This window comes from Amblyomma maculatum, chromosome 11, assembly GCF_055883805.1.
Source record: "Amblyomma maculatum isolate TAMU_Amacu chromosome 11, ASM5588380v1, whole genome shotgun sequence".
Lineage (NCBI taxonomy): Eukaryota > Metazoa > Arthropoda > Arachnida > Ixodida > Ixodidae > Amblyomma > Amblyomma maculatum.
In genome coordinates, this window is record NC_139354.1 from 19,328,222 (window position 1) to 19,340,933 (window position 12,712).

Here is a 12,712-nt window from a genome sequence, read left to right on the forward strand (position 1 = left end):
GTTGACGGAACCACCTCATTCGTTCATGGAATGATAAGGCGAACTTACTGAAAACGAAGCTTGGGCAAACGGAGCAGCGCTGGCACTCTGCCAAGTCTACTTCCCCCCCCCCCTCCCCTTCTTGCCTTTTTGCTAGCATTAACGTCAAAAGGTGAACACACCGTGATGTTACCGCTGTGCAACATCTTGGCGCACTACCAAGAAGTGCGTTGTGCACTGAGATGGCGCAAAATGGAGAGACGCTGACACTTTTTTTTTTTTCGCAGCAAAAATTATGCGAGTGAAAATGGCAAATTTACCGTAATGCAAATGGTTCTTGTCAGTTTTTCCAGGCTATTCGATAATTCGAACATCAGATAATTCGAGCTTTTCCCCCAGTCTCGTGAATTTTGCATTAATGAGCTTTTACTGTATTGTTAAAACCGGTATTGTTATAAGTGGGTTTGACTGCATTGTATTTATGCAAATGCGGTAGAAACAAGTGTTACAATGATTACCAAATCCCAGGCCCCTAAACGACAATCTCTCCAAAAGGCACATCCCTTTTCACCCCACCTCGGTGGCGCAGTGGTTACAGCGCAGGATGCGGCATTGAATCCTGACAGCTGCATTCCAGTGAAAGTGAAAAGCAAGGCACCCAAGTGCTATACGATGTTAGTGCATGTTAAAGAACCCCAGGTGGTCGAAATTTGCCAGAACCCTCCACTACAGCATCCATCATAGCCCGAGCCAGTTTGCGATGTTAAACCCCCATGAATCCTGAAATGAAACCAACGCACCACTAACAAGACAAACAGAAAACGCATATACACAATCACTGCGCCGACCACCAGCTGACTGTTCTATTGCATCGTTTTCCTCTTAAGACGCAAGAGAACCGTCAGTTTCAAGTCGGCGCAGTGTGTGTGTGAACATGTCTTCTGTTCTCTGCCCCGTTTGTGGTTCACCAGTTTCATTAAGTCATGTACTACCTGGCCCGGCACCTTTCCATAACCCCCGTAAACCAAACTGAACCAAACAATCACTCCTCACTAAAGATCTAAAAGCTGGGGTCACAGCGAGGGCCTTGCAATACCACTCCCTGACGAACACAGTTTCTGAACCATGCCCGGAGCAGAATCCTGAAGCCACTGAAAAAACGCCCACACTAGTGAGTGCTTACCTGTGTGGCAATGTTTAGCAAGGCAAGCCGCCCTGTCTGGTCAACCGAGAATGAAATAATGGAATACTCCTCCTGGACCCTGCAAGCACAGTGAAGAAAAAAAAAGAGAAACCATTAAAGGGCACTCTGTCACCACAGAATAAAAAATTCTCAGGTCATGACAGACGTCTTCACATCTCCTTGAAACAACCTCCTCAAATGAAGGGCTGCAGAAACGATATCTGCCAAGCACAACAGCCATGTGGCAATTAAATATCTAAAGGAAATGTTAGAAATCGTGAAAAAAACACAAAACTGGCAGAACTCAAAAAGCTGAAAAGACTGTCGGAGATGAGTGCGAATATCATCGATATATTCTCACTGCCCTTTCTCTGCAGTGATGATAACGAGGACAGAAGCTCACAGCGTCATCATTTCTTAAATAGTCTGGAAAGGCAGACAGCCACTATGCAGATACCTGTGATGCACTTCAGCTGATGTGACCATTACTATACCATTTACTTGACAGTGTTTTTAAAACAATCTTGGTGCTCTAATACCTGTTGTTTCTGCACAATCCAGGCCCCTCTATTAATGCCACACCCATTAATGCCAACCCAGGTTGTCACTGCCGGCTGCAGTTGCATTTGTACACAATGAAATGTCAAATTTATAGCCATCTGCAGATGCCGACTAACAGACAAAAAACAATATTTGCACATAAAAAAATTTCCTTCCCAATTGTTCCAACGTGTTCATAGCACTGCAGCTGGTTATAGCTTATTTGGACAAAGAGCTTTCAAGTGTCACAAGGGAAATATGGCCTGTAAAAAGTCAGTGGACTGCCCTTTAAAAATATTGGCACCAGCTTTCTTTTCCAAGTTCAAAAGACCAAAAGATAAAAAAACAAACAAGTTACTCGAAATAATTTCAAAATTTTTTAAATATAAAAGCAACTGCGGCATTTTTTGAACATATCTTTACAGTCCCCTCTCTCCACTCGCAAAAAAAAATACTGTTTGAAATGCACGGGGAAAAAAAAAAAAAAAAGCAAAAATACCCAAGCTAAACAAACTCAGCCAGTGGCTAGATACGATACCTTGTGCGCTGCACGGATTAAGTTTCAAACACTACTAGAAAAACATTCATACACCCGTTGAATGGCTAAAGCAGCGACTTAAAATGACGAATCCTTCCATAAAATGCCCCAAGTAAAATGCCTTAGTTCTAGACAGGCCACATCAACATGGGGATGAGGGAGAGAAAGAGAGAGAGAGACGGGGGCGGCTCTAGAGTTATTTTGTGCGAGTGTGCGTACACATTGAAATCGGTGAGATCATCGAAGACATATCCCCGGATCCGGTGGTGGGAGTCGGCGGCCAGCACGGTACGTCCATCCTTGCGGCAGTGCAGACCCTGCACACGGACCCCTTCCCACGAGTCGAGCACGTTTCCCTCCAAATCCTGCACCAGTGCACACATGCGGGAGAGCCAACTCAAGGGCACTGGAAGGGCACAACAGCGTAGCATCAAAAACAGACAGCCACGGGACGGGGACCTCAGAAATCCTCGTGATTTTTTTGAACAACCAACAACAACCAATACACTTCATATAGACAACACCAAGTCTGTTGAAATTAGCTAGGTTGCACTGTAGTATTTGACTCAGGCTTGACATCTTCAAAAGTTTTCGAAAAAATCTCTGCTAACGTCTTCACAAGGTATTTTTTAAAGCTTTCAAATACACACACTGGTGTAGACTTTCTCACTGAAGTTGCGCTGAGTGGATTCAGTGTTATCTGTCTCACATACGAGAGAGCAACCAATACCTATTTTTCTGGCACAAGCTTTCCCCTGATCTGGTGCATGATGAAATTCTTGGCAAAAGAGTCATTGGCTAAGCCACCCCATAACATCAGCTAACCTAAGCCCATCTTGTTCAGCAAAGCAACAACTGTACAGGCAGAAAATATGTTTGCATCAACTTATGGCAGCCCGCCGTATTTATTTACAGCAACGTGCCATATTTACTTATGGCAACATGCCGTATTTACTTACAGCAACATACCGTATTTACTCGCATATTCAGCCCGCCTATCACTTTTGCCATCAAGAAAAGTGCTAGCATTATTTAGCACGTGCATCCATCAGTCCCGCACTGTCGTGTGATTACAGTCTACAGCACAGACCTCAGCAGTGTGCCAAAATGGATGATAACATCTCAATGTGTAGTTCTTGACAAAAGCTCCGGCGCCGGCGATGCATTTGATGAACTTGGCACAGCACCCAGACACCGTGAGCCCTTGACGAGAGTGCCGGGAGTAGTTAGCCGGACAACACATTGCCAGCACTACTGGGTGCTTAGCTGTACCAACATAAGCCGAGTAAACCTGGCGTTCGGCATGTTCACTTAATTTCGCCGCGGTTGCTTGGCACCGAACACGAAATTGTTGTATCGCATCACGATAACAACCAAATAATGCTAAAAACTGGCGATACGACAGTGACTCGCTTTTGTTCATGATGGATGGATAGACGTACGGATGTATGATAATAACATTTCAGCTCACTAAATTACCTGTCCAAACTTTTTTTCCCTGTGCAATGAGCACTCCTCAACAGAGTGACGTCAAGATTTCCCCCAAAAAAAAGTTTGCCACACAAGTAAATACAGCACTTTTGCAACATTTAAAAAAATTATAGCTGCTTTTATTGTTTAATGTGACACAATCATCTCTTCGAAATTCTTTCTGCCCTAATCACTTGGGTCGCCATGGCGGAGCATGTCGCTATGCAGAGTTTGCAAGTGTCTCCTGCCACAAGAAGGCGAAACTGAATCGTACTGCAGCCCGTTCCGCTGTTATATCTGCTGTTAATAATTGCTTGCCTGGAGCTTTCAGTTTAGTATCCCAGAAAACTGCACAATGTTACTATTTTTCCATAGTTCTATCAAAGGGTGTTGCTCTGCACGTTACCAAGAGTGATCGGGTGAGTTGGAAGTAGAACTGCACCATAAAGGTAAAGGTGTCCACAGCTTCTTTCAGTGTGTGAAGCAGTAGCAACTACTTTCTTTGCATGTGAGGAGGCTTCACCACATGATACGACGAGCACTTTTAGCACATGTTTCGGCACAAGTTTTTAGCGCACTGTAAGAAAGAAAATTCCACGCAAACAGAAGTGAGGAATGAGCATATTTGCAACAGAGCAGCATCATGCCTTAAGAAAAAATAAAAGACTGCAACAAACCAAAAGTCATTCTAAACGATATGCACATATAGACTCAGCTGGCCGCCCATGTATGGCCAAAAGCTATTGTTGCCTCGGGCTGGTGACAAATCTCCAAAAACAAAATTAAACGGCCAGACAGGACTGTCAACCTGCCTGCCATTCTGCACATATCAAGGGGGCCGAAAGACAATATAAGAGGCACTTCAGAGCTGAGGAGAAATATTTGAACGATTGCTTGCCAAGAAGACGTCACACCTTGAAATGGAGTCTTTTTGGAAGCTCGTTAAGTGAATCAAAACCAACTCCAGGGTGTCAAAATAGAGAAGCTTTCGACACTATTATGCTCACACGGGCAGGACTGCACTACTGTGCTTAAGAAACAAAAAGTGCTAAAGAAAACTGAAAAATGACACACGTGTGCTGGTGACAGGTCTTTCGTATCCAGTCTCCCTTAATCCTAGCCCTTACTGGCATAAGCAGACCCAAACAGAATGAATTGGCACATAGCATAAAGAGCACTTTCAGTGGGAGACAAAACGCCACAATTTCAGCTTCATGTGCCCAGATTTCAACTGGTCAAGCTATTTATGAACGGGTCAACAGTATCAAAGTTTTCAATTATGGCTGACCTCGATTGGGCATCAAATTAGTTTGAGACATTTGTTGCACCTTTCCTTTCCTCACAGCCTACCTCTACCCATGTCCACCTCCTCAAAAGTAAACAAGAAAAGCAGCGCAATTCCACCGAGTCTTGCTGCCACTTTCCATCCATCAGTGGTCTGTTACACCCCAAGCGTCACAAACCATTGGCACGGTATTGGTACTGTATTGACAATGCACTAGTTCAATGCTGGACAGAATATTGGTAACACTATGCCAATGTTGGGCCAAGGAACTGTGATGCTCGGGATGACACAATCAGTACATACAGAAGTCCCTTGATGCGATACTCTGCAACAAACAGGAACTAAAAAACAGAAACTTATGTGTCGATGAATTTGGATTGGCCCTACCGCAAATGAAATGAGTTCGCCGTGCGACCATAATGAGGGTGAAGATACTCACACACTGATAAAACTGTCCACGAATGCCGCCCGAGACAAACTTCTTCCCGTCCCGATGCCACGCACAGGACGTGATGCTGTCTTCGGGCGTGTTGGTCACCTTCACTCGCAACTCTCCCGTCTGCATAAGAAAGCCATGGTTCCATTTTCTGACAACCAGAGGAGGAAAGAAGAACCGTTTTGAAGGCCAAAGCCCATAAATGAAGCCACAAGATGAAGGCCCTCAATCAACTCTGACCACCGGGCGCTCTTCGATGTGCACAGAAACAGCAGCACTGCCACACTGCTTCTGCATCTCACCTTCATCATGGCCCTTAATCAAGCCAGTTGACGCAGGATAAGCAACACGATGACGTTACTTCTGTGTCACTAATCACTAGCGCAAGTGCATTACACACAACAGGCTAGATTGAAAATCTTGACCACCACAAGCGGCATACAGCTTGGTCCCTGCCTGCCCACCTACAGTCCTGTCAGTTCTTTGTGCATTACTGCAAAATCTTGTCAATTCAGACTTCGAAAGAGCGAAAATAACGTCCGAATCATCCAAATGTCAAATTATCGAATGCCAAATGCCACAATGTATGACCATGTGAATCACCGACAGAGACAGATGCCCACTAGCTCAACAAAGTACCCCTTTGTAAACTGCGAGTCAGCCCCGAGGAAAATGTTTTTCATCAGTGGTCGTTTGACCACACAAGTATGTACATCTTGAGGAATGAAAACGAATTTTTTTATTTTTATTTTTTCAAATCACTAGCTGCCACATTCAAAGTGTGTACAGAGCTTTACGGAAATGCACAGCTACTTCCGTAGCCAGCATCAGTAGCTGGCATAGCAACACCAAGGAAGCGGAATTTAAAGACTACTCTTCGAGGCTGCCACTGCTTTGCTTAACAAGTGATGAAAAATATTTCCCCCAGGACTTGTTGCATGGCGCATTCCGCCATTTCTACTTTGTGTTCGTGCTTCGCTGATTTGCCCCAGCCACAAATCCTTGCACTGCATTCGTTCGGGCTGCCAATGCGACACATCTTGAGCACAAACGAATGGGACACTGCACTCCGAATTAGACACGTACGACTGAACTTCCCATCCACAAATTTTGCGTATAAGCAAAAAATTTCTCCATAAAAGAAAAAAAAGAAAAACAAGCTGTTCACTGGTAGCTGTGCCAGTGCAGTGCGAGATTCAGCAACTACTGCCTGTTGTGGCGAGTGCGCCATTCACTCGGCGTCCTCTGCGCACCGAGACACACGTGGCGCCTCCATTAGTGTTGAGCCACTGCCCACAGAGGGCGTGACTTCCCTGTGTCCTTCACCTTATACCAACAAAGATATGACAAACTGGAAAACAAGTCTGCAACAGCTGCTGCTGTAAAAATTCAGGGGGCACTTTTATGATCTGAGGTGTGCACAGGCCACAGCCCATTGTGCAATTGTGACGTCATTGCACGTGCGCAGTTGTGGTGGCTACTAGTTGTCAGTTAAAGGTTGTGCACGAGGACACTGCGCATGTGCAGTGCATGCGTTTTAAGATTTCTCAAAGCTTACTAATTAACGACTGGTGAATTAATTACCATTAGCTAATTATATTATTGATATGACTAATTCCATATTTAACTTTGGTTAATTACCCACTTATACTGATTAACTAATTAATACTAAATAATCAGCTAACTAACAATGACTAATTTAATTATTATTAACTTATGTTCGTACACCAACTACTACATTGTTGATCAACTATCAGTACTGAAACCATCCTAATCCTCCTAAATATGATTGACAGCTGCCACAGACACATGGACGGACAAGGCGGTGAGTCACAAGCCATAAAAGGGTTTCACCTTTAAAAACAAAAACGGGAGTGTGACACAGTTTTGCTCAGCTTACTCCTCTTGTTCTCAGCGTAAGCCTTTCTGCACTGTATGTAACACTCGCGATGCACATACCTGCACATTCCAGACCCAGACGTCAGCGCAGTCTTCAGGTCCACAGACAAGTATCTGCGTGTCGTCAGGACTCCACGCAACGTATGAGGCACCGTATGAGTGGCCCTCCAAGGTTCGCTTCAGGGACAGCGTCAGTGTTGCCTGTGCAGTGGGATACAAACAGAAGCATCTCGAATGAGAGCTCACAGTAGCCTGGTGCCACGCTGCAGAAGATCAGAACGTACCGACTTCGCCCTAAGAGGTTTGACTTTTTTTTTATTCAAGTACCGGCCTAAGGACAGCTCACGTGTAGATTCGTACTACTGTAGAACTGTAGAATCTACACTTCAGAAATGTGAAAGCCTAAGCATTGCTGGTGCACACAGTGCATTACGTTTGGTCTATTATCATTATCAACTAAATGCACAGTCATTTTAACTGCTAATGTCATCATTATCCTTATGACTAATTGCAGCTTCATTGTCATCACTACAATCATCCTCACGGTGAACAAGAAGAATTATGATGCGCATTTCCCGTTCCCAGGAGTGGCGCAGTTGGTTAAAGCGCTCGGCTGAAGATCCAAGCGATGGCGGTTGGATTCCAGGTGGAGACAGGATTTATTCATTATTAACTATCTTCCTCACGGTAGACCGGCCGACGACGTCACAATCTCACGGTATCCCACAGAATCTCGCGAAGAAATGTGACACTTCCCGTGGCCGGACGGATAAGGTCATGGCCGCGAGTATGAGACAAAGGCTTTCGCCTTAGAAGGTGCACTTTCATGACACGACCACAGTCCAGCATAAGCAAAAGCGATCACCTTCAAGAATCCGCCTTTTGCGCGAGTTTTCTGCGCATGCGCGGAGCCCCAGCGGCGACTGATAAAAACACACTGAGCGGCGTCGACGGCGCTTCTCGTCGCTGCACTCATAGCCAACGCACGGGGGCTGGAGGCGCGGTCACGTTCACAGCCTCGGTAAAACGATGCCAACCACCTGTGCCGCTTACGGCTGCCACTCTCGAGGCGTGCCGGGATGCAAGACGTGTTTTGTTAGGTTTCCTTCGGCGAGCCGCGACCTGCAACGGCATGAAGCTTAGATTAGGGCAACCAAGCGTCAAGACGTGAATGGGCGACCTTGGCAGCCGACTGCGTGCTCTCGACTGTGCGAAAAACACTTCGTTACAGGTATGTATGCATCTAAAGGAAATGTGCATGATGAAAAGTATCTACCGGAGTTTGCACCAAGCCTGTAACCCACCAGTGATAGCCGCAATGAGCATTTGTTCGGGGCGTCTGATGGCGATGTATTTTGTCATTTGTTTTATTTATGTGCGAAGGGGCCGGGTAGCGCAGATATCCCAGGTGGCTGTGTGCGCTAGACCGTAATATTTAGCATGTTTTATCGCGACTGCCGCCTGACTAAAAAGAAGAAAAAAAGGGTGTTTGTTGTGATGCACCGCCGTTAGCGAGCCGAGTGGTTGAGCTGGTCATGAGGCTCGCGAACGGCAGTGCATTAAAACGCCGTATTTTTTTTTTCTTGTTAGTGTGGTGGCAGTCACGATAAAACATGCTAAATATTACGGCCTAGCGCACACAGCCGCCTGTGATATCTAAGCTACCTAGCCCTTTCGCACATAAAGATAAGAAGGGACAAAATACATCGCCTTCAGGCCCCGGTGCAACTGAAGCAATCACGCACCGAAGAAATCCTCATTGCAGCTATCACTGGTGCGCTACAGCCTGGGTGAAAACTCCAGTAGGTACTTTTCATCATGCCTATTTCGCTTAGATGCATACATACCTGTAGTATCTGTGTTTTTGCCGCTCGAAGCATATGACGCACTTGACACTTGCATGACGCACAGTATATATATTTTTCTTTTTATTAAAGGCTGGCCTTCGTGCACGCCAAAGCATCCGGACTTTGTTCCTTTAATGTACGCAATCAGATGCACTTCGTAAGGGAGCTTGATAATCGTAGTCTTTGTCCAACCGTTTGCAACGGCAAGGAAACCGCCCGGCACAATAAATGAGTCTCCTGGAGGGTTCATGCTCGTTCACTTGCAGAGTGGATCGCTCTGGACGTAGAACAGGGTTGGTTCCTGACCGAGATGCGCATCCGATATGTAGGAGATTCACATGTATCACCAAGTTGTTGATTCCGCAGAAATCGCGGCGGAGGCAGAAATGAACGTTGGAGATCCTTTCACAACAGAATGACCATTCTCTGCGCACCGAGAACCTTTTCACCACTGCGACCACATCCGTTCTGACTCCTGAGGCCAGAAACCGGCTACAGCTCTGAATCATCCATTGCCAGAAAAATGCAGCGCGTTTCCTGCAGGTGTGCATTCCGGCCGGGACAATACCCTTTTCACGGGGTGTGTATATGTGACTCTGCCGATCTTCGTGGATGAAATCCTATAGCTGCACGGTTGTAGATGACGCGAGGAGGAAGCGACGCCCATTGCACCATGCCGGCGCCGCGGTGACCGCATTGTGCTCGGTAACTCAAGACACCCCGCGCACATGCGCCGCTCTAAGTCACAGGAGACGATTCCACCTAGCTCTGCCGCATCAACAAACCCCTGGCTGCTTTGCCCTTTGAGATCCCTCTCTCTCTCTCTCTCTGCCCCCACGCTCCCCTGTCTGCCGAAAACCTGCACGCTGAGAGCGTCTCATTCTGTCACGTCGAACACGGCCCGCGCTACAGGCTCTTACAATACGAAGATAGTATATGCGTACGTGCGTTATGAGTGGATTGTGAAAACGCTCTACCTTCCCCCATACTGCGTGAACATGATATGCTGCAATCACTGTCACTACTTTCCGCTCCGAGGCCAAAAAAAGGGGGGAAGCTTTCGCTTTCTACCAGCGTTGGCGTGGCCATTTCGTATGGTGCGATTTCGCGTCGTCTGCTACACTGCCGCTCAATGTGTTTCCCGCCCGCTCCCGCATGATGGCGCCACATCCTCGCGCAAAAGGCGGATTGTTCAGTAACAGTGCCAGCAAATAAATATGGAGATAAATCTAGTTCGCCAGCAAGAGGCGATGACAGAGGATGAACCAAGCATAACAATACCCCTTCTTGACAATGCAATTGCCAGCGCTCCCTTTGTGTGGAGAACGGACGAACCTCTCACTTGCCTTTACCGCTTCTCAACGCTGTGCACCTTCATAAACAACAACGGGTCAGGGAACACACAGATGATGCAAAAATCTCCAACGAAAATGAGGGTTAGTTCCACAAGGCACGGACAGACACAGCATCATCAAATTATTAACCCGTAGGGTGTTACACTTAAGGGCTGCTTTTGTGCCTTACGTAACCTCCTTATGTTTCTGCACTACTTTCATAATTCCCGAGCAGTGAAACAATTTGTAGAGACCAATATATCGGCACAAGCTTAGCAAGCTTTCTGGCTACTGCCTAAGAAGCAATAAACGCTACAGCATTGATGGCTAAAGCAATGCATTGGTATTCAGTGTTTTTGCCTAGTAACACCTATTAGCACATCTGTGAACAAGTTGGCTTTGCCTACTAACCCTAAGCCTAACAAAGTCAGAAGTCATTTTTAGGCATTCAGCCTTCTTCATTGACAGGATAAAACTGACAAAACAAGAAACTTAAATGCGGATTATGCCGTGGGAAGATGAGATTATTCTGTGCACAGCGCTGAACATCTCAAAACCCCATGTAGGCTATGAAGAACACTGCAGCAGAGAGCTCAAGATTTATTTCAAACACGCAGTGGTGTTCTACGGGCACAGACGTCACACAGAGCGTAATCAAGTTTTCGCACTGATGGCAAGAGAAATATTTACTCTTTTAAGCCAAGTATATGCATACAAACCCCTCTTCAAAAATCATGCAAAACGGCAAAGGAGAAACTGCACTGAATCAGCATCTGGCTCCCAACATGCTGTTTTTTTTTTACCCTTGCATTCGATGAACTTACCGTATTTACTCGAATGTAATGCGACCGTGAATGTAACGCGAGGGGCGACGTTGCATATTGCTAACGGGAAAGAAATAAAGCCATGAATTTAACGAGAGATAAGAGACTGAAAAAGACATTGTGGCTCTTGCAACCTCATTAAAAATGCTCATTCGTCGTCGTCCTCAAAAGGCTTTGCGGTTAAGCTCGCATTTAAAAATCACCTCCTTCTGCATCCACCACCCATGTATGGCCGATTAGTTGACGTTTAGCCGTCGAAGCGACCCAGAATTTCAGATTTCTTCTATCAGAAAAGCTTTCCTTTTGAAGCGAGCATAGTACCGTGCATGGCGCGATGCCATCATGCAAAATGCGATAACAGAGATAACTGTACTAATCAACTGTAAAAGATGTGGCAAGCGCGAGTAAAAGAGACGTGATCCTGAGCCTATGAGCGAAATCGCTGTAAAAAAGGCAACGTTTTGACATTTAATGGAGTGGCCCAAGAAGAAAAGTACAAAGGTCACAGAGCATTCTACACCGATGGTTCTAAAACAGCTTTCCATTTTGTGAGTGGGGTAGGACAAGTGAAACGCGAAAATAACAGTTACATTACCTCACTGTGCATCAATTTTTACTGCCAATTATTTAGCCATTTAGTTGCAGCGGTGGCGTAGCGGTAGAACATCCGCCTCGCATGCAAGAGGACCGGGGTTCAAATCCCGGTGCCGCGCAATTCTCCACCGGATGAATAAAAAAAAAAAAATTCGAGTGTCGATGGAATTGCATAAACAGGTTTGAAGTGTGACCTGATGCCGGTGAACACCTCCGGCAACGCACTCCCTCACCAGAACAGGAGTTGGCCACCCTGGTGCAGTAATTGGCCACAACCTCCTATGATAAGCTCCATAAAACCCCGGCCCTCAGTCACCAGCGGCTGCGGAACAACTGACCACGGCGGCGGTCAGACCTGTGACGCAGCAGGGGGTGCTAAGAAAGCCTGGCTCCGCTGGACAGGCCGCCATTGGAAACTGACCCTGGCAACGTTTAATGCTAGAACCCTAGCTAGTGAAGCTAGTTTAGCAGTGCTGTTAGAGGAACTAGAGGGCATGAAATGGGATGTCATAGGGCTTAGTGAGGTTAGGAGGCCGAATGAGGCATATACTGTACTGAAGGATGGGCATGTACTGTGTTATCGAGGTTTACCAGAGAGGCGACAACTAGGAGTAGGTTTCCTTGTCAATAGGTATATAGCGGGTAATATAGATGAATTCTATAGTATTAATGAGAGGGTTGCAGGCATCGTAATTAGGCTTAATAAGCGGTATAATCTGAAGGTTGTACAGGCCTATGCACCTACAAGTAGTTATGATGACCAGGCAGTTGAAAGCTTCTATG

General features: G+C 46.1%; 1 protein-coding gene across 3 annotated transcripts in view; it reads right to left on the bottom strand.

The window, feature by feature from the left end:
- Nucleotides 1–12,712, bottom strand: part of LOC146172996 (WD repeat-containing protein 26) — a 49,472-nt gene that overhangs the window by 17,327 nt on the left and 19,433 nt on the right. For all 3 annotated transcript variants that reach the window (XM_084584897.1, XM_084584898.1, XM_084584896.1), the window contains exons 8-11: nt 7,391–7,531; nt 5,435–5,554; nt 2,460–2,605; nt 1,163–1,241 (exon numbers count right to left, since the gene is read on the bottom strand). In XM_084584897.1, coding sequence (XP_084441023.1) covers nt 1,163–1,241; nt 2,460–2,605; nt 5,435–5,554; nt 7,391–7,531 — 486 coding nt within the window. The remainder of the gene's footprint in view (nt 1–1,162; nt 1,242–2,459; nt 2,606–5,434; nt 5,555–7,390; nt 7,532–12,712) is intronic.